Source organism: Rhinolophus hipposideros, assembly GCF_964194185.1.
Source record: "Rhinolophus hipposideros genome assembly, chromosome: 20".
Lineage (NCBI taxonomy): Eukaryota > Metazoa > Chordata > Mammalia > Chiroptera > Rhinolophidae > Rhinolophus > Rhinolophus hipposideros.
The window spans coordinates 53,750,661-53,772,558 of record NC_138066.1 but is presented as its reverse complement, the minus strand read 5'-3'; the positions used below and the strand labels follow the sequence as shown (position 1 = coordinate 53,772,558).

General features: G+C 55.5%; 1 protein-coding gene across 6 annotated transcripts in view; it reads left to right on the top strand.

Annotated features, from left to right (window-relative positions):
• Positions 1 to 21,898, top strand: part of B3GNTL1 (UDP-GlcNAc:betaGal beta-1,3-N-acetylglucosaminyltransferase like 1) — a 51,389-nt gene that overhangs the window by 9,926 nt on the left and 19,565 nt on the right. For all 6 annotated transcript variants that reach the window (XR_013991935.1, XM_081028709.1, XM_081028708.1 and 3 more), the window contains exons 5-8: positions 1,807 to 1,872; positions 7,462 to 7,557; positions 17,886 to 17,981; positions 20,567 to 20,691. Coding sequence is in view for 5 of the 6 variants with exons in the window: in XM_081028709.1 (XP_080884835.1) it covers positions 1,807 to 1,872; positions 7,462 to 7,557; positions 17,886 to 17,981; positions 20,567 to 20,691 (383 nt within the window). In the remaining variant the exon portion in view is untranslated. The remainder of the gene's footprint in view (positions 1 to 1,806; positions 1,873 to 7,461; positions 7,558 to 17,885; positions 17,982 to 20,566; positions 20,692 to 21,898) is intronic.

Here is a 21,898-nt window from a genome sequence, read left to right as displayed (position 1 = left end):
TAACAGCATTTGAGTTGGGGGTAGACAGCATCACCCACGTATTGGCAATGTTTAAGATGTCCCCAGTATGCAGGTCCCAGCGTGGAGGAACTAGTTTCCTAGTTTCCATCTCAGGCAAGACTTGGAAGAAGAGGAATGCTCCGGTCACTCTCTCCTCTCTGCAGTTTCTTCCACACCTTTCTTTTTATTCGCTGAAGGGAAGGAAAGAAAAGGCATAATGAGACGTACGACGTCCAAGTAGAAGTGTTAGAAAATATGGAGCCCAGATTAGAATGGTGAGAATTGCAGACCCAGGAGTCACCTTCACAGGGTCCCCGAGGCCGTCACGCTCTGACCTGTGGCTTCCTTTACCTTCAGCTTTCTCTTTGAAAAATTCCTGTGCTGCCTTTTACTCCTCCCCACTTGTAAGTGACGCGGAAGTCAAAGACCGGTTCAGGCGACCCTCAGAAATTTGCAGAATTGTGCGTGAGGCCGTCATATTCAGGAGCCATTTGCAAGAATCTGATGAACAGACCTTCCTTCCCAGGAGCTGTTGCCCCAGCCTCTGCCCGCTGTCTCGCAGTACCCTTTGTGGAGGTGAAGTGGGCTAAACCGAAGTGTAACCTCTTTTCATCCTCTGCATCCCACTGCAGTTCTTCATTTCCTTGTTCTTGTTAAGGTCCCAGCCGAGGTCGGCCACGCCCATGACCGTGCCTGGGGGCACTCCCATCTGCGCCCCACGGGTTTCTGCCCTGGAGCAGCCCTGAGTTCCCGGCTGGCTCTTCCTCTCCTGTTCTGGCAGTTTCTTCCACCCTGGGTTTCTTCTGTCCCGACTTCACACCTGTTCCGGGTGCTCCTGTGCCTGGTGTGGGGGGTGCCCGCCCGTGTCACAACCCCCTCCTTCTGCTGCAGGCTTCCCCACTCAGGGCATTTGATTAGCACAATGCTCATAAAGCCATTTTGCAGAAGTATGAAATACACATACAGGTCTTTTCGCTTATCTCAGTTTAAGTACTCTACAATGACATTATTTTAATGCTTTTATTGTGTATATTTATATCTTGAAATAACACACTGAAAGCTTTCTAATTGTTCCATCAACTTGCAGCACTATTTTTATTGTGAGCTAGAACATACCTATAGAAAAATGCACAAAACATGTCACTTCAAAGCTTAATTAGGAAGCAGACATATGTGTAACTAACCGAGCTACATCCTGCTGCTCCTTCCCCTGCAAAACCACCACGATTCTGACTTTTGGGGTTATCATTTTCCTTTCTTCCTTATCGTTTGCATTGTGTGTGTGTGTGTGTGTGTGTGTGTGTGTGTGTGTGTTTCTCACATAATATGGTTTATACTGCTTGAATCTGTATCTTTCACTCAGCAGTGTCTGTGAAATTTATTATGTGTTTATAGCTGTAATTTAGTTCCAGCGTCAAATGGTATTTGATCTAGTAACGTCCATAGTTTGTGTCTCCATCCTGGTGTCCGTGGACAGCGGGCTGTTCCCTGATCTGAGCTACCGTGAAGTCTCGTGCGTCTCATTTTCCTACCCCAGGAGTGAGACTGCCAGTTTCAGGGTCTGCGTCTCCACTTTGATGCACCTGCCAGGCCGTCTGCAGAGCGCTCGTGCAGCAGCGTGTTCTGTTGAACCTTCAGCATCTCCCACCCCCAGGCTCTGGCTGGGTAATCTGACTGGCGACTGCTGCACTGGGTCCCGTCTGAGTTGCCTGTTCCGATCTGTTGCCCGTTGCTACTGGGTTGTCTGCCTTTGCCCATCCCCTCTGACAGTCGCTTCCTGTGAGTTAACATGTGCTGTCCCCACAGGACGATGTGATGATGCCGCAGAGGATCAGGGTGCAGCACGAAGCCGCCGTCCGGCACCCCACAAGCGTAAGTGCGAGCATCTCGTTAGGTCGTTGGTCGTTCCCCGTTCTTCCCTGGAGGAGGAGAGTCGATTCCTGGGAGACTGCCGCTCAGAGGACGATTGTGGCGCACATGTCTCTAAACACTCACGGGCATTTTCCTTTGAGGAAGATGTGCCTCTTATTTGGGGTACTGCTTGGTCCTTTCAGAGGGCTACAAAGCGTTTTCCGGTTTTGTTTTGTTCTAATCAGCATTGTAGAAGCTCTGCACCCTGGACATGAAAACACAGGTTGAGAAAGTTATTCTAGGTAAGACCTAGGTAAGCTCAGACTGGTTGTCATCTTTAGAAGGCTTCCCAGCTGGCCGAGCCAGGTTCTCCAGGACCACCTTCCTGGGCGCTGGTGGTGAGGGCGCTATGGTGACGAAGCCCTCCCTCCTCGCACTTCTCCCAAACTAAGTGCATTTGAGCCCCGGGATGGACACGCACTCACCTGACAGCGGAGGGAGGGAGCGCGGTCCCTAAGCTCCAGGGAAAGAATAACAGCAACACCCAGCAGGCGGTCAGTGGACGGCAGTGCCCACTGTCCTGCTCTGCCCACGGGCTCTGAAAACGTGTGCTCCTTCAGCCCCGGGGACACTGCCCACACGGCCCCGCTCAGTACATGGGCGCTGCCGGCGGGGTCCAGTGCGCCTGCTCAGTGCCTGCAGCGCTGGTGGGCGGGGTTGCCCCGCGAGGAGCAGGCCGCTGGGTCCAGTCTCTGTCATTTGTCCCAAGCCAGACGCATGCATCCACTCAGTGCTCACGTTGGTTGTGTGCACAGGAAGTGGTTCAGGTGACGCGCGGGAGGAGAAGGGAGGGGAGAGCAGCAGGGCTTCGTGCTGAGGCCCTCCGTGGGGGTCCCCACACAGCCTCTAGAGATGCTGGGCTTTCGTAGTGACCTGAAAGGAGAGATCAGACGCACAATTTTTCTTGGTCTGGTTCCTATTTTTGGGGAAAAAAAAGAGTGGGAAAGCATCCTGGATGGATTTCTGTTCAGAGCGGGTCACCAAGGAAATGCAGGAGGGTTTCCAGGCAGCTGTCTCCCAGGCACTGCTGGGTGTGGTGATGTCACACGGAGGTCTGGCCGCAGGGTCTTAGAGGAGCAACGGTTTTTCCGGAAGTTTACATTGCACTTGACCACCCAGCTGAGCCTGAACTGGTAGTCTGTGATTTTACCTATTCCTGCGAACCGCATCATCCTGTGAAATTAAAGTCGCGCACACGCGGTCCCAGCCCTGCAAGGACAGCCCGCATTTGAGCACTGGGAGTGGGTTGTCTCCGTGTGACGCGTGCTGCTTGTTCACAGTGGTTTTCACACAGCTGTTTCCAGACATTCAAAATATATTCCTCATTGAAACTCCTAAGGAATGCTGTTACCCTTGTTGACATTTCAGAGTGTGAGATACTTTCAGATATGTTATTTCCCATTTTTTTCATTTTCATATGGAAAAAATTAAACACAATTGGCTCACTGATGAGGGTACTTTGGGCAGTGCTCCACTCACAGGCTCAGATGGACCACGGTATCTAGGGACACATAAGGAATTTGGAAAAAATGCAAACTGTGTCAATTTGTCATAATCATAATTAAAAAGATCTTGGTTGCATTTGTGTAAAGTTTTATAAAATTCTAGCTTAGAGCTTTTCCTGCTGATCCTCTAATTAAATTCCCCTGATAGTGTCCCAACGTCCAGCAGAAGCTGCCTCCTCCTGCGCTGCGGGTTTTCAGTGGGCACCAGGACGTCCTCGCGGCTGCCTGGTACCAGAACAAAGCTGCTTTCAGAGGTGGTGACTGTGGGGCTGGCTTTATTAAAAATCATGACCTGCAAGAGTCTTAATTTGCAGTTGCTGGTTGGTGGTTATGTCAATTATATTGTATAGTTAGTTTGGAAAGAATGAAATGAATGCTACGGGTTCGCTTGTCCTTGCTCACTGTTTTTTAAGGCCATTTACAAGAAACCCATTCAGTTATGAAGGAAAGGCCCCTGGGGCAGCAGTACGTCCCCTGCAGATCTGTGGGTGCCATTAGGCAGTGCCTATTGCAGCATCTATCCGGCCGCCTACTGACCGTTCCTGAGTGGTAGTCAGCTGTGGGACCGAATCTGGGGTCTCCTGCACTAAGGCACAGAGGCTGAGAGCTGTGGTGCGTAATTTCAGGAGCACTGAGGCAGCAAGAAGGCGTCCTGGAGCTTTTCCACACATGCTGCCGGCTGTTCCCTGTTGCCTTGGGACACATGGATGCTTGTATGGTAGGGTGATGGACGGTAGCACTTCCCTACGTCCCCAGTGTCAGTGGCCCGGGAGCTCTGTGTCAGCCACAAGCTCATGAACATCCTGCCTGGTGGCCCCAGCTTGTGGAAATGCTGGCAGGGTGGCCGGCACCTCCATCATTGCACCCCCATGAAAGCAGAAGCAGGATGGCGCCACCACAGGCTTCGGCAAGGCTGTACACGCCATGGGTTCATTCAGCCTGTCCATGTACACACTGGTGCCAGGCCCTGCCGTGCCCTGGCTTCTGCCCTGAGCCTCCGAAGCCTCACATGCTGTCAAATGCTCAGTGTGCCTCTCCTACGTGGGTGGTGGGCTCTGCCAGCTGCCCTGGAAGCAGGGTGGGGCGCACCGGAGAAGAGCTTGGTGTGGCACTGAGGGTCCACAAGGGAAAAACAGGTCCATGCCCCTTTAAAGGAGAGTAAGGCACATAGGACACCTCCCGCTCCCCTTCAGCTGTGGCCCAGTGCTCACTGCCAGCCCCAGAAGCTCCAGTGTCATGCCAGCCCCCACCTAATCCTCTTTCTTGATGTGAGACACCCCCCCACGCGTGGTTCTAACTTCCATCATTAGCATGAGCGTGTAGGAAGGGTCTGGGAGAGGGCGCTCAGGCCTTCACAGTGGAAACAGCCTCAGTCAGCTCCCAACCCAGAAGCAGCCCAGCTGCCGACTCCCAGACTCCCTGGGTCTGGCTGGAGACAAAGCTCTTGGAGGGGCTGGGTGCACTTGGCCCATCTGTCACCCCATCCCCCGGCAGCTGTTTGTGACACAGTGGACCTGGGGCTTGGGGCCTTGGTGTTTGTGGATGGACGTTAAGCCCCATTACGTTCACATTTGGGAATACCTTTGACATGGAGGATTCCTACCTCACAGCTTTTGATCAGCATTTTCCCCCTCAAAATCTTGTCTGTTCAGCAATCAAAAGCAAGCCAGTTTCAACAAGACCAGAAAATAGATACAATAGACAGTTAAAAAGTATGTGTTGGGGTGGCCGGATGGCTCAGTTGGTTAGAGCACAAGCTCTCAACAACAGGGTTGCCGGTTCAATTCCCGCATGGGATGGTGGGCTGTGCCCCCCGCAACTAAGATTGAAAATGGCGACTGGACTTGGAGCTGAGCTGCGCCCTCCACAACTAGATTGAAGGATAAGACTTGGAGCGTTGGGCCCTGGAGAAACACACTGTTCCCCAATTTAAAAAAAGAAAAAGAAAATGTATGTGTTGGTCAGATGAGGTGTGTGGGGAAACCTTACCCTGGGCAGGTGACAAAGCACAAACTGTTCTAATTTACAATACGGAAAAGAATTCACAAAGAGAATTCAGCAATATGTAAAATGAATATGTACTTATGGCCATGTGTTTTATCTAAGTGGAAAATGGACAAAAGACATGAAAAGACATTCCACTGAAGTCGATGGACCGATGATGGCACGTAAGCCGGGGGCCAGAGGTTTGACATGAAGAGATGTCAGGGAAAGGACGGTGACCTTGGGAGCTACGGCCTCCACCCACCTGGGAACAACTCACACAATCGTGGAGCAGCGAATGCTGGGGGTGTGAGGCTGGACCACACTGGGGGGACAAACGGTGCAGCCGCCCTGGGAAACAGTCTGGAAGTTTCTTTACAAAGTCACTTTGCTGCTACCATGCAACCCAGCAGTGACGCTCCTGGGCATTTCTCCTACAGAAATGAAGACTTATGGTCACACAAAAGCCTCTGTGAATGTTTGTAGCCGATGGATAGTGCTTAATAGTAACAAGACTGAAAATTCATAGTACTTAGGAATAAATAGTAATTTCCAGCCTCAAACTAGAAACCTGCAGATGTCCTGTAGCAGGTGAAACAAACTGGTTTGTCTGCTCTATGGGATAGTTTTCAGCCAAACAAAGAGCAAACTATTGTTACCCACGCAGCCCGGACAAATCTCCAGAGAATTGTGAAAGGGAAAAAGCCAGTCCCAAAAGGCTGCAGTGTATGATCCCATTCATACGTGACAAAGACACAAGTACAGCGTTGGAATAACGGTCATTGGTGAAGGAGGGGTGGATGTGGCTGCAGGCATCTGAGGGTCCCTGTTCCCTGAGCTCAGTCCCAAGGGAGCCAGCGCTTGGTTTTCAGGATGATTCTGTTAGAGAAGCCGTGTGAAGAGTACACGGGATCTCTCTATTATTTCTTCTCTACATGTGAATCTACCATTTCCTCCAAAAAGAGTGTAATGAAAAAGCTCGATAACGAAAAAACACAAGCAAACGCCTGGCAACTCATTAGTATGACTGAATCAATACAATCTCCACACAGGGCAGCTCTGTACACTGGGAGGCGCCCACCATACTTTGCTAGAAAGGACACTGACCCCAGGACTTACAGACCACTCTGACTTTCCTCATTGCTTTCCTTGTTGGTCGGTGAGGTGGAGACAGCACACTCACGGGACCAGACGGTAGGTCACAGCCACAGCCGGCTGCCTGTGAGAACCTCATGGGGGGCTCCCCAAGAGACAGATATGCCCCAGCTGCCATGCCCAGCCCTAAAGGGCATCAGGGCCCTGTTCTGGGCCTCTGCGGCCTGAGGCTGCTGGTGACGCAGGAGCAGACCCCTGATAGCTGATGCAGGGACCACCCCCTTCCAGACCCGCCTCTGGCTGTCTTAGTGACATCTGAACAGCCTGCACACGGGTCCTCCAGCAGAAGTGCAGGTGGCCCCCTAGATGCGAGGTGCTGCCAGGGGACGGGACGGGTGTGTGGAGAGAGGGCTGTGGGGACAGTGAGTAGGAGGCAGGGGGCGTGGGTGCTGGAGGACAGGGTACGGCAGCTGATGTGCAGCCTCTGGCTGGGGGTGCCCATCGGGCAGCCCCGTGGGTGCTGCCTGGTGCCTGGACAGGGAGGTGGCCGGGGTCGTGAGCTCTGAGAACTGCCACGCTCGTCTGTCTAGAGGAGGCAACAGGTGGCCAGCTCCGATTTGCTGCCCTGGGGGCACAGAGCTAAGGTTCAGGAAGAGTGTCTGGGAGGTACTTGGTGTTTGAAGTTGCACATTGGTCATTTTAGTTTGAATGCATTGGGGTGGGGAGGGTGTATGTGTGACAAGTTCTCAGCTCGGTGGAGAGCAGGCTCACCTCGCGCCGCTGAGACAAGCACCGCTCAGGACCGTGCAGCACTCTGCCTGCCCCTCCTCCCCTCACTCCAAGAAGTTTGAACGCGACCCAGACGTGCAGCTTGTGTCAGGTGACACACAGGTACACATACAGGTGTGTGCACACATGTACTCACAGTGACTTTCTTCTCTAAGGTCTGGCTGTTGCTGTTTTGCAGATTATAGGCTGCCAAGTGAGGAGAGAGCCGCCCAACTCCACTGAACGGTATACACGTTGGATCAACCAGCTGGCGCCCGATCAGCTCCTGACCCAGGTATTCTTCTCCCCGGTTTGTGGGGTGGCCAAGGCCTCCAGGGAAGGGGTTCCAGGTAGATGGCGGCTGGACTGCGTGGGCAGGGCCGAGCTCTCGGGTTGGGGAGTCCAGGAAAGGCTAAGTTTCTGGCCAGGCAGGGGCCATCCCCAGGACCCTGCAGCTGGAGGAGGGCTGATCTGGGAGGCTGAGGGGCACGGGCTGGTCGGAGCTGTCCAGCAGTGGTCAGGAGCTGGCCCTGAGCTGGAAGGGAGGCGTGGGCTGCTATGGGCCGGAAACCCCTGTGGGGCAGATGGCAGGACGGGGTGCTCTGAGTGGATCCCATCCTGAGAAGAGTAACGGGGACAACAGGTAAACAACATTCTCTGTCCACCTGCCTCTCAATAAGCTACTACCTCAGCTTAGGTACAGGAGCCGGACAATGCTCCATAACAGATCACCCCAAAACAGAGCCTAAAACAACCTTCAGCTCTTGGGGGTCGCTGGAGCCCAGGTATGCCCCGTCTGCCTCTCACCCAGCCAGGCCTTGGCTGCCCTGCGGATGGCCGACCCCCAGACTCTGTGTCCAGCATGAGCCGTTCCCTAGAACCTCCCCACCACAGGTGCAGTGGGGAGCAGCCCCCACTCCCAGCCAGGACGAGGCCCCTGCGGGCGAGTGGCCTCACTTCCTGTGAGCCTACCATACAGGAATTGCTGTTTGAAAGGCTGAGTGCTGGGTCAGGGGAGTGAACTGTGATGACGATTAGCCCCTGAAGTTAGAGCTGCTCCTCCGTGGGGCTTGTCCGGTCACTGAACTCCTGGGGGGCTCCGTCCATCCATCTGTCTGGGCCTTGCAGCCCCTCGCAAGGTCAGGTCACATGACTGGGTGACCGGAATCATGTGCCCCTCCCTGTTGCGTGCCACCGGTTTTGCTTCTGTCACCAGACCTGTGTCACTAGCTTTCCCCAGTATGCTGGTTCTCACACCGGTGCGTTTGCATTTGCCGGTCCTGTGACACTGTCACCTTTGTTAGTGTCTGGTGGCTTCATAGCTGGAGAGAAGAGCGGGGCTGTCTGGGGCTGTCAGCCCTACGAGGCCTGTCCGGGCTGTGAAGTTTCTGGAAGGACTCAGCGTGGCTTCTAACCAGCACTGACATGGTCCCGACTCGGACGCTGTTGAGGGCTGGCACAGAATTGCATGTTGCTTTGTGTCTCTCAGTGCCACTTGGGTGTCAGCAGTGGGACTCGTGAGCTCTCGTCACACCAGGACTGCATCCCCCGCCACACTTCTCCTGGTCCTTCATCTGCGGACAGGGCCAACCGAGGGCTTGTGACCAGACACTTGGCCAGGACATGCACCGCTGGTTCCTTTTCTGTGTTTCTGAACAAAGAACCACAGCTGCCTCCGTGGAGAGCTAGCAGGCACCTTCCGGTTCTTACAGGCAGTGGGGAAGCTTCTGGCCACAGTCAGCCATGGCCCCGTGTGCGGCGGGCTTGGCTTTGCACAAGGGCCGTTGGAAAGGCCCACCTGCTCCCCGGTGAGGAGGGGGCAGCCACCCCCAGGAGAGACCTCTGAGCTATGTTTGATTTGCTGGTAGGACGTGACTCATGCATAGACACTGAGGGTGTAATGCAAAGGGAGCAGCACTGTTTCAACCAGAAGTACGAGTTCTGGGCCAAGGGCTAACAGGAAGCCCGAGTTACCAGGCACCATAGAAGTAACTGAGGTGGAGGCCTCTGCAATAGGGATTTTCTTCAGCAAGTTGGGGGCAGGTAAAGTCTGACGGTTCTCCAGAGAACTAAGAAGATGTGCCTTACCTGAGCCATTTCCCACTGGTACTGCTGTGGAAGCCACTTCTGCTTTAGTGGGGCGTCTGTCGTGTCTGCGCCAGCACAGTTGGGAGCTGTGAGCAGCATGGCTCGCCTTGGTGTTCGGTGTGTCTACTTAAATGTCTGAGTCGGTCTCACGAGGCAGAGTTAGGTCAGGTGCTATCACGTTAGCCCTGTGCCAGCTGCACACATGGCCTGGAAACACACCTGGTTTAGGCAGTGCCCACTTTCCGCCTTCAGTGAGGCGCTACTCCCAAGGGGCCTGCATCTCTCGAATCCATGGGGACAAGGGAGAGGCCAGGCCAGACCCCCTCCCTGCCTCTGAGGCTGACCCTGGGGGTCCTGGCAGCTGGCAGGATGGGCTGGGCCCTTCCCCAGGCCAATGTGCTGGCTCTGGCTGCCTGAGTGGCCTGTCTGCTCTGTGTGTACTAGCTGACCACAGGAGGGCAGGCAGGAGAAGCGTGTGTAGTGCACCCCCTTTCCCAGCCCCCCCATCCTTGTCCTCCACACCTCCCTCTGGGTGTCTTAGCCCGCTCACGCTGCCATTACAGGTAGAACAGACATTCACTCCTCACGGCCCCGGAGGCTGGCCGTCCACAGGCAAGGTGCCAACAGGGCTGGCCTCTCCTGAGCCTCTCTCCGTGGCGTGCAGACGGCCCTCCCTCTGCGCTCATGCCCGGGTCTGTTCCTTTTCTTGGGGGGACAGCAGTCCCCTTGGATCAGCGCCTCACCTTGACCTCATAGAGCCTGGATGACCTCCCTAAAGGCCCCAGTTGGGGTTGGGGTGCTGCATAACTTGGGGGGACATAGTCCAGTCCTCTGCACTTGCACACCCTCCTTGGCTCCTTCTCAGCCCCCGGGGGCCCCCCGTCTGGGCCTCCTGCCCGTCTGGGCCCCACCCGGACACAGTGGAGTGGACACGGCTGTGCCAGGCAGAGCTGCTCTCTAACTGCACCCCCACCACTTCTCGTGCCCTGTGCGGTCCACAGCGTGGCAGTCACGCACTCTCTGTCCTGTCCCCACAGCGCTGAACAGGTCGGCGGGAGTGTAGGTAAGAAAGATGCAAAGCCACCTCTCACACACTCAGTTGACTCCAGCGTGTCAAGGAGTGAAACCATCTCCACAAGCAGAATCCCTACAGTGGGAGTTTACCTAAGACAGCGCTTTGCTAAACCCGACTTTCTCCTTCAGGAAGGAGCTCCAGGATGAGAGTTTCCAGCTGTGGCTTTTCTCCATCCACTTAGCGGAGTCTTTCCCAGAGCCAACATTTTTAATTTTGATGCATTCCAGCTGATGAATTATTTTTAATGGGTTGTGCCTTGGATGGGCATCTTAGAATGCTTCAGCTACCTGTAGTCCACGACGATTTTCTCCTAAAAGTTTCAGTTTTAACGTTTACATTGAGAGTTGTGGTTCATTTTAAGTTGATTTTTAAGTCAAGGTTTGTTTTCTCTACAAATGTCCAAATGTCTTTGCACTGTTTTTGTTGAGAATACTACTTTCTCTGTAGATCCACAGACAGGCTTCGGGGCCTTGGTCAGAAGTTGGTTGGCCATGCTTGTGTGGGCTGGTTTCTGGACTCAGTTCTGTCCCATTGGTCTGTGTGTCTGTCATGTTGTGACACCACTTACCTGCTGCAGTGTGAGAAAGGGAGCTTCATATTCATGTCTGTCTGTATTAGATGCAGAAGCCGTAGGTTTAGGATTTCACATCCAAGTTTATTCTTGTTGCTATGTGGGTGTTAAAATCTCAGAATACTGGAAAATTTGTTATCTGTCTAAAGATAGTCTTCCAACAAATTAGAATTTAGAAGTCAGGATAATAAACCACAGGAATCTGGAAATGAGTCATAGAAACTTTGTTCTTTGTCTCTCAGATTTCGTATCACTTCCTGGTAAGATAAGGCTAATGAGATCGGTGCATTTTGTGAAATGCTTCATATTCTTGAACACGAGGGCCTCTCATTCTTAAATAAGGACTGAGCTCATGTGAAGTCCACAGCCCTTACTTTCCCTGACCTTTCAGCACAGAGAGCATTCACGGGGTCCGTCCTAGCGTGTGTCCTTGACGCCCGCCCTGGAGACCCGAGGACACGTTTGTCGCGGCTCAGAGTCTGTTCAGTGTTCCCTGTGCCCCGCGGCAGCCGGCAGAGAGCCGGACGTCTACGCGGGACACGGAATGTGTTTGCAAAGGGCACTTTCTTGGGGGGAAACCGGAGCGAGCCCCAGACTCTGGACCCCGGGAAAACGGCGCGTCTCGTGAGGCCTCGCTTGGACGACAAGCGCGTCCTTCTGGACGACATTGTAAGAAGCGGGGTCTGAGTTACCAGGCGGCGACACAGCAGATCCCGGAGCGGGAGGGGACGCGGAGCGAGCAGGGGACGCCACCAACGCCTTCCGCGAAGGGCGAAGGGCGAGCACGGCCCGCTGGGGTCCTGCGCGGAGGGGCCGCGGGCAGGGCGGCCCCCGGGGGGGCGCGCTCGGAGGGCCTGGGCCTCGGCCGGTGCGGGGCGCCCCTGCCGCCTCGGGAGTCCACGTGGGGGCCGCGGCGCGTGGGCCGCGTGAGCGCGTGGGGGCGGCGCAGCGGGGCCTGCCCTGCCTCCCGGGCGTGTCGTCGGCGTTCAGGTCCCGGCGTTTCCGAGTCTGTCCGTTGTTTCCCCGCTTCGCGCCGCGCGGGGCGGACGGGGACACGCGCGTGTTGCCGGCCCAGGCCGTCGGGAAGCCGCTGTCACTGGGACGGACGGACGGACGGACGCGAAGCCGCGCTGTGTCGGCCGAGGTTTAGCGGCGCCCCCTGCGCGGGCCACTCGGGCTCTGCTCCGCCCCGAGGCCCGCAAGGCCGGGGCCGCTCGTCCCGGGCTGGGCAGCGGGCGGCCGGGCGCGCGGGGCGCGCGGGGCGCGGGGGGCGCGGGGCGCGGGGGCGCGGGGGGCGGGGCGCGCGGGGCGCGGGGCGCGCGGGGCGCGGGGGGCGCGGGGCGCGGGGGGCGCGGGGGGCGGGGCGCGGGGCGCGGGGGCGCGGGGGGCGGGGGGCGGGGCGCGGGGGCGCGGGGGCGCGGGGGGCGGGGGGCGGGGCGCGGGGGGCGGGGGGCGGGGGGCGGGGCGCGGGGGGCGCGGGGCGCGGGGGCGCGGGGGGCGGGGGGCGGGGCGCGGGGGCGCGGGGGCGCGGGGGGCGGGGGGCGGGGGGCGGGGCGCGGGGGGCGCGGGGCGCGGGGGGCGCGGGGCGCGGGGGGCGCGGGGGGCGGGGCGCGGGGCGCGGGGGCGCGGGGGGCGGGGGGCGGGGCGCGGGGGCGCGGGGGCGCGGGGGGCGGGGGGCGGGGGGCGGGGCGCGGGGGCGCGGGGGGCGCGGGGGGCGGGGGGCGCGGGGGCGCGGGGGGCGGGGCGCGCGGGGCGCGGGGCGCGCGGGGCGCGGGGGGCGCGGGGCGCGGGGGGCGCGGGGGGCGGGGGGCGCGGGGGGCGCGGGGCGCGGGGGCGCGGGGGGCGGGGGGCGGGGCGCGGGGCGCGGGGCGCGGGGGGCGGCGCGCGGGGCGCGCGGGGCGCGCGGGGCGCGGGGCGCGGGGGGCGCGGGGCGCGGGGCGCGGGGGGCGGGGGGCGTGGCGCGCGGGGGGCGTGGCGCGCGGGGCGCGGGGCGCGGGGCGCGGGGCGCGCGGGGCGCGGGGCGCGGGGCGCGGGGGGCGCGGGGCCCAGGGCGTCCGAGCCGGGGTGGGACTCGCCGAGCGCGCGGCCGCCCGCGGTCCTGCACGTGCAAGAAGGTCCCCTTCGTGCCTGTGTCTTGTGGCTTTGCAACCCGCAGACAAGCCTCGCTCGCTTCGCAGGGAAACCTACAGAAAGCGGGCATCGGCGGGCAGCGCGTGTCCGGCGGATCGTCCGGCACTTCCTCCCTGACGGGCGTCCGGAGCCTGCGGCACAAGCGCCTCCCCCGTTATCCTCCCGCAGCCCGAGGCCGCCCGTCCGACCCACCTCCCGGGGCCCACACCGGGGGTCCGGTCAGGCTCCCTCTGGAGGCCCCGTCCCCGGGCTTGTGGCTGCAGCACGGTGACCTCTGCTTCTGCGGTCACATCTGCTTTGCTCTCTCTCAAACAATGTTTTCACTGTCGTGAGCTCTGCGCAATCAGGTCGCCCGTTTCAGTCGCACTGTGTGCAGCCCCCACCCCGGCCAGTCCCAGAGCGCTTCCGTCTTCCCTGCTAGAGACGCCCCTTGAACAGCGCTCCCACCCCCCTTCCCGGCCCCTGGGCTTTCTGCATCGGTGGCCTTGTGTTGGCCACAAATTCCATGCAAGTGGCATCACACAGTGTTTGTCCTTCTTGCTTGACCTCTTCACGTGGCATATATTTTCAGAGTTCCTCCGCGCTGTAATGTGTCAGGATCTCATTCCTTTTCCCGCTGGAACCATTTTCCATGGTGTGTGCCTACTGTTTACACCACATCCTGCTTATCCACTCCTAGTTTGTGGACACTGGGTGACCGCCACTCGTTGGTCGTTGCAAAGAATGCTGCTGTGAGCACTGCCCTACCTTGTCTATCTGTGTCCCCTCCTGTTCTGGGAGCACTGGAAGTGGCACTGCAGGTCATTCAGGAACTTGATGCTTAACTTTTTGAGGGGCTGCCAGGCTGTTTCCACGCAGCGGGACACCTGATATTCCCACCAGCCACTGGTGAGGAGGCTCTAGTGTTTCCACGTCCTTGTCAACACTTAGTATTTCCAGGGTCTGTTTGTTTTTTATAGTGGCCATTCTAATGGGTGTGACAGGTGTGTTTCCCTAACTGTTGGTGATGTGGAGCCTCTTTAGGTCCTATTGGCCATTCGTACGTCGTCTTGGGGAAGTGTGGATTCAAGTCCTTTGCCCACTGAAAACTGGCTTATTTGTCTTTTTGTTGAATTCTAGGAGTTCTTTATATATTCTGAATACTGGACCCTTATCAGATATGTGGATTCAAAGTATCTTCTCTCCTCTGAGGCGTCTGTCACTCTCTTCATGGTGTACTTTGAAATACAAACGTTTTTAATTGCGCGTGTTATGGTGTCATATCTAAGAAACCATGGCTTGATCCAAAGTCACAAAATGTTTCAGCTCTGACATTCGGATCTGTAATCCATGTTAATTTTCATATTTGGTGGGACGTGAGGGTCCACCTTCACACTTTGTGTGCAGAGTGCTGTGTTCTCAGCACCATTTGTTCGAAAGACGTCCTTCCCCCATTGGGTGGTCTTGGCCCCTTGTTGAAAATCAGCCAACCACATCCAGCTGGATTTTGGGATTCCTGGGCCCTCTCTTCTTTTCTGTTGGTCTGTGTCTCTGCCAGAATCGCACTGTTTTAATTCCTGTAGCTTTGTAGTCAGTTTTGCAATTTGCTTCATGGGAAATGTAAGTCCTCCAACCTTCTGCTTGTTTTTTTTTAAGATTGTTTTGGCTATTTTGGTTCCCTTGAAATTCTATGACTTTTAGGATGGGTGTCATTTTGGGTTGTGTTCTCACCCTTCCACATGCCCCAGGGCTCCGGTGCCACTGTGCACACATGTGGCCTCCTGGAAACATGTTGCCAGGCACGCCATGGGTGGGGATTTATTAGGATTTTAAAGAAGGTCTTTATTTAACATGTTGGAGTAGCAGAGTCACAATTTTTCTCTATAGGGAAAAAAAATCACCAAAATGAAATAGAAGTCTTTGGGAAAATATGATAATATATAACACTTTCTGAGCAGATACATATTGACACCACCTGTCTGCCCTTGGCTTCCTGCCCTCACTGCAGGGCTGGTGAGCTGTGTACACGTCACACCACGCTACCCGTGGAAGCAGGGGGTCCGCGGTCGGCCTGGTGCCACTCCTGGTCGGGGCTGTCTCTTGGGTTCAGCTCAGCCGCTCATGTCTCACAGAGCGTGATGTTTGTTGGCAGGGTGGGGGCAACACCACATATCTCTGGGGATGCTGGGCGGTAGGTACCACAGAAGGACTCAGAGCTCCAGGGAAGCTGCCTGTCCTCGGTCCCCGTTGATTGGCACCGTCATTCATCAGGCAGGTTTCCAGAACTGCTTGCTGCCCTCGTTCCCTGGGCTCAGGCAGCACAGCTTGTCCTCCTGCCTTGGTCCCCCAAGACCCTGGGCAGTTCAGGGAGGAGAGCTCGTGGGGTCCACCCACCATGGGCCTGACACTCAGCCGATTCTGGGGAAGGCTGTCTCTGCTGGCTCTACTTTCTTGATCGTATCCTTTGAAGCAAAGACTTTTGAATTTTCATGAAGTCCAAGTTACCTCTTTTTTCCTTTGGTTGCTCCTGCTTGTGGTGTCCTATCTAGGAAACTGTGGCCTGATCCTGGGTCCTGAGATTTACACCTGTGTCTTCCCGAGAGTCTTATAGTTCGAGCTGGTGTAGGCCGTTGACTCCTTTGCACTAGTATCTGTAGACTAGAAAGGCTTGGCGTGTGGACGGTCAGCTGCCCCAGCACCACACTGTCTCGACATCCTTCTGAAAGCCCTTGGGACGGAGCTGTGCGGGTTTATTCTGGGCCCTCAGCTCTGTTCCATTGACACCTGGGTCTTTCCTGTGTTGGTGCCAGTGTTGATGATGTAGGTTTGCAGTCAGTTTTGAAATTGGTTAAGTGTGAGTCTCCAGCTTGGTTCCTTTTTTTTTTTTTTTAATTTATTGGGGTGACAATTGTTAATGAAATTACATAATTTCAGGTGTACAATTCTGTATTACATCATCTATATACCCCATTGTGTGTTCACCACCCAGAGTCAGTGCTCCTTCCATCACCATATATTTGATCCCCCTTACCCTCATCTCCCTCCCCCCACCCCCTTACCCTCTGGTAACCACTAAACTATTGTCTGTGTCTCTGAGTTTCTGTTTCTCATTTGTTTGTCTTCTTCTTTTGTTGGTTTTGGTTTATGTAGCTTTGTTCTTTTTCAAGGAGGTTTTGGCGATCTGGGTCCTTTGCATTTCCATATGAACTTTAGGATCATTTTCTGGGGGAAAAGGCAGCTGGAATTCTGGTCGAATTTGCAGATCCATTGGGGGCATTGCCATCTTAACAGCATTCAGTCTTTCAGTTCATGAAAATGGGATGGTTTTCCATTTCTTTATGTCTTTAATTTCTCTCCAGGATGTTTTGAAATTTTCAGTGTATGCGAGTAAGTCTTGCACTTTTTTGTTAAATATATTCCTGAATGTTTTTTGATGCTACTGTAAATGAAACCTTTCCTAATTTCATTTTTGGATTATTTATTGCTAGTGTATAGAAACAATTGAGTTTTGTATGTGGATCTTATTATATCCTGCACCTTCACTGAACTCTCTTAGCACAGAAAGTGTGTATTTGTTTAGGGTTTTCTACTCAGACGATTGTGTCATCTGTAAATACAGTTTTACTTCTTCCTTTCCAAACTAGAAATAAAGTGCCGTTTGCTTATTTTCTTTCCTAACTGCTCTGTCTAGCACTTCATGCACAGTGTTGAATAGAAGTGGTGAAAGCAGACATTCTCGTCTTGTTCCTCATCATTTCACCATTTTCAGTATGTCAGCTGTGGGGTTTTGCTAAATGCCCTTGCTCAGGTTAAGGAGGTTCCCATCTGCTCCTGTGGTGACCACTTTTATCAAGAAAAGGTGTTGGATTTTGTCAGATGCTTTTTCTGCGTCTGTTGAGATGATCATGTAACTTCCACCCTTTGTTCTATTAAATGGTATTTTACCTCCATCTTTTGTCATGTGTTGAACCAACCTTCCATTTCTGGGAAGGGCCCATTTGGGTCTAGTGTAGAATCTTTTTCTCTGATGATGGACTGTTTGCTAGTATTTTGTTGAAGATTTTTGCAACTGTATTCATAAGGGATAGTGGTATGTTGTTTCCTTGTGATATTTTTGACTGGTTTAGGTATCAAGAAAATGCTGGCTTTGTAGAACGAGTTAGGAAGTGTTCCCGCCTTTTCTGTTTTCTGGAAGAGTTTGTGAAGGATTGGCGCTAAGACAGGTGAAGCCGTCTTGTCCTGGGCTTTTCTTTCAGGAGTTTATTTACTACACTTTCATTTTCCTACTTGCTATAGATCCATTCAGATTTCCTGATTCTTCATGAGTCAGTTCCATGGTTTCTTTCTTTCTAGGAATTTGCCCATTTCATCTAAACTATTATACCTAATCATCTAATCGTTTTGTGCTGTTTAAGTTTCTTCTTCTCACAATCAAAAGCAGTTTGTTTCCTTTGACTGTCATGCAGCTCCGCCGTCACTCAGAAGCAGGGAGGAGGGCTCCGTAAGACAGCCAGTGAGCATTAGCCGGGAATGGGGCCTGGGGTCGGGCTGGGCTTCTCGGCTGATGTCCATGGGCCCCGTCCCTCTGCCTCTGTGCCTGGGGAGGCTGGACGCCATTGATCTGGCAGGAAAGTCCCTTCAACCCTTGTACCTACGGAGAAGGGACACTCAAAGTACTTTGTCACCTTCTGCATGAATGACACTTTGTGGGAAATAAATTGTAGGGTGTTTGTGACAAGCTGCAGTTCTCTTTTAACTCTGCCCTGTTAACTGCTTCCAGGTTTTTACATCCCACGGCCCGACTGTGGTCATGCCCACGTGGTTCTGCTCTCGCGCATGGTTTTCTCATGTCGGCCGGTTCGACGAGGGAGGGCGGGTAAGTGCTGGTCCCCTGTGGAGTCGCTGGGGTTGGGGGAGGCGTCCTCATTGCTGGGAGTGGGTCCCCCACCCCTTCCCATGCCCGTGGTGGGTGCCATGATCCAGTTGGGGGCCCAGAGATTAGGAAGCTGCCTCCCCAGCCCTCCTCCTGCCAGCTGTGCCCACCGTCTCCGGAGCAGCTGGGCCAGGGCTCACGTTTGTTTTGCCAAAAGCAAGGGATTTCTGTGTGAAGGCTGCGGGTGCCTGGGGCACTTGCGCCTGACTCACACCTGCCCTGGCCCAGGCCCCAGGTTACCTCATGCTGGTTTAAGAGCTGTTTGTGGGAAAGCTTAGGCAGTGGATGGTGGCAGAGGGGCCACTGTCCTCTGCCTGTGGGAGGCAGCCCCTGCCTGCTGTGTCCAAACTGCGCCTCGTCCCTCCCTGTATCCTCACATGCAGGGGTGGGGAAGTGGGGTGCTCACCTACCGGCACTCCGCCCGCCCTGGTTTCAGCCTCTGGCTCAGAATCGGAGACCTGGCTGCTGACCTGCTCACTCTTCCCTTCCAGACAGTCATAGAGTTGAGGCTCCCACACACAACTGAGAAGCAAATCTTAGTTATTTAGTGTGTTGTCCCTAAATCCCCCTGAAACTGGCTTTCAGAACGTGGGGTCTGGTCTTCACCACCCCATTGGTGGGATGGCGTGGACCAGGTGTGTCAAGGCCCCACAGGTTTTCCCCATTTGACCTTGGATGCCTGTGACCCGCACTGCTGGGTGGGGAAGGAGGGAGCCTGGACGACAGAGGTTGGTAGACGGTCTGGGAACAGGAGACCCCCAGACCATAAGTGGGGGCAGTGACTCAGGCCTGGACTCCACCGTTTGCCCCGGGACCTTGGCCGTGGTCTTTCCGGCTCTGGGCCTTGTAACTTCCTCTGAGAGGCCGCAGTTCTTAGCCGTGGAGAGGAGGGCACGGGACCATAGCAGCAGGAGACAATGGTGCAGAGGGGCAGGGCAGGATGACATCCCGCTGCCAGGCCAAGGGATTTGGATGTCCCCGTAGGCAACCACTTCAGGTCCTTAAACACGACAAGTAACCAAAATGGTGTTTCGTTGTTCAGAACATGGCTCCGCAGGACACGTTTGGCTTGGGTGGGGACAGCATGTCATGGCTACTGCAAGCACTGCCTGCTCAGAAAGACTGCCCTCCAGAGCCATTTTCAGATTGCTGTTGTAGCTGCCGGAAAGACACCTGGGCCTGACTTGCTGTGTGAGGGGGGGGGGGGGCACCGTGCCCTGGGGGGTGTGCCCCATACCCCTGTGTGAGTTGCTGCAGCTCAGACTCCCGCCGGCAGCTGGTGTCAGGCCTGCTCGTCCCATCCACCCGGTCCAAGTTGGAGCCTGTGGTTTCTCGTGATAGTTTGCGTTTCTGGATGACTAATAATGTGGAGCAGTGTCTCGTGTGCTGATTGGCTGTGTGATGCTATGATGTGTGCAGTCCTTTCCCAGGTTTCCGCAGATGGACGTCTTAGCGCTGAATTGTTGTCTGTCAGACATTTGCTGGGGGGTATTCTCCCCCATTTTTGGTGTCTGTACTCTGGGATTTCCGCTCACTGGCACTGGTTCTGCTCATCCCAAATTCTGTCCTGGATATCAGAGCAGTAAGACTGGCCTTCCATCCTCATTTGGCCTGGGCAGCTGCAGGCAGACTAGGCGTGCTGGGGTGTCACTGACCCCACTGAGGCCGGTGCACATGGGCCCAAGCTGAGAATACACTTGACCCAAGGAGCTGGCAAGGAAGTGTCCGAGGGCCCGTCTTCCCTGAAGGTGACAGCCACCGGGTTGTGTTTGCACACTGAGACTTCAGAGGCCAGCTGAGCCACCCCCTCTAGGCACCTGGAGGCCTCGGAGAGACCGAGGTTAAGTGCTGTGGGCTTCACTGGGAACAGTCAGTTTGGCCATGCCTCGCCTGGTGCCGTGTGTCCTGGCGGTGTCCCTGGCCATCACTGGGCTCCGCCGGCTGATGCACCTTTGGTGACCTGCTGAGAACACAGAGGTGGGTCCTGATTCACCTGACTGCTGAATTTAAAAAACAGAGGGGAGCCAGCTCACGTCCCCAGTCAGCACTGAGGTCTGCCAGACCCCACCCCCAGCTGGCTCCCGCAGGGTGGCCGCAGGCTTCCACAGTCGGGCTCTGGGGTGAGCCCTGACCTGGCAACTGTGAGCGGAGGGTGGGCTGCCCCTTCCTCCACTTGTGCAGACTGGGGAAGGGGCCTGCGTTCCCTCAAGGCGGGAAAGCCCGGTGAGAATCCCCGCTGCGCCCTGTGGCCACAGGGCTGTCAGCCTTTGGGGTTCAAGCTGGAGGCCGTGAGTGGGGGTGACGCTGGGGGCTTCGTCCGTCCCTCTCCAGCCGCCACCTCTCTTCTCCAGCACCTCGTGTCCTAAAGCAGCTTCGTGGGGGCGCTCCTGCCCGGTGACGTCCGCATGCTGGGGGCAGCTGAGGTCCCGGGCCGTGCAGCGTGGGACCCCAGGTAGGACCCGGTGTCCAGCCGCCTGGATGCGCGCTCTCGCAAAAGCGTTAGACGCAGCGTTGTCTCTCATCCGCAGGGCGTGCCCGAGGACCTGCTGTTCTTCTACGACCACCTGCGCAGGGGCGGCGGGGTCGTGCGCGTGGACCAGCGCCTGCTGCTGTACCGCTTCCGGCCTGGTGCGGCCACACAGGCCATCCTGGAGTACGTGGGGTCGGGCCTGGGGGCCATGGGCGGGCCGTGGGGCGGGGCCCAGGCGGGTGGGGCGGTGACACGGACCACCGGGCCGGGGCTGATGTGGGTTAAAGTGAGGGCTGGGCGTCCCTCCCGGAGGACAGCTGACTAGACATTGGAGGGCCACCACAGGCTGGCTGCTGAGGACCGGGTGAAGGTGCAGAAAATGCAGGGAGCAGGAGAAAAAGAAGGGGTGCGTCTTCATTGCTTTACTTTGAGCTGTGTTGCGTCTGTGTGCACGTCTGTGTGTGTGTGTTTCATTTTTCTCACAATCACAAATGTGATTCTTCACCATCATGACGCTGTTCCCTTTTGGGGAAGGGAAGAAAGAGGCCTTCAAACAGGCCTGTTGCCAGGGGAGTCTGAATGTCAAGAGCTCGAGGCAGGCGCGTGCACCCCCGTCTCTGGAAGTGGAGGTGACTCTTCTTTCCCTGGAGGGTGAGAGACTTGTCGGAAGGTTGTGGCCTCTTGACTGGGACTCCTCTCTCCTGGGAGGTCTAATATCCACTTACACTGAGGGGGTGATGTCTGCTGTCACAGTGGGTGTGAAGCCAATTTGTGTGGGGGGGCCCCCACACAAAGATTGCAGCATTCATCTTGACTTGGGAGGGCCTCCAGCTCTCGCATATGTGCTATTCAACATGAAAATAGCTTTTTTGTCTTCTAGCTTTAAACAAAAGAACTTGATTTGTCTTGTTAAATCTGAACTGTGAGAGCTTTAGCAGAGCACCATTGTTTGGGAATTTGTTGTCATGAACCTGACTCAGTACAAGTATGATGTGCACTCATGGGGAATAGGTCCTTTCACAGGAGGACATAACAATCAGAAATGTATATTTCCCAAATCACAGAGTTTCAAAATACATGAAGTAAAAACTGACAGAAATAAAGGGAGAAACAGAGAAATCCACAATGACTGTTGGAGATTTTAACGCTCCTATTTTAGTAACTGATAGAAGACATAGGTGGGAAATCTGTAAGGATGCAGAAGATATGAACAGCTCTATTAACCAACTTGACCTAATTGACGTTTACGGAACGCTCCACTCAGCAGCAGAATACGCATTCTTTTAAAGTACAACATACGATAATTTGGACCAATAAACATAGCTGAATAAAATTGAGATGATTGCAGTCATACAGGATACGTTTTATGTCCATACAGAATTGAATTAGA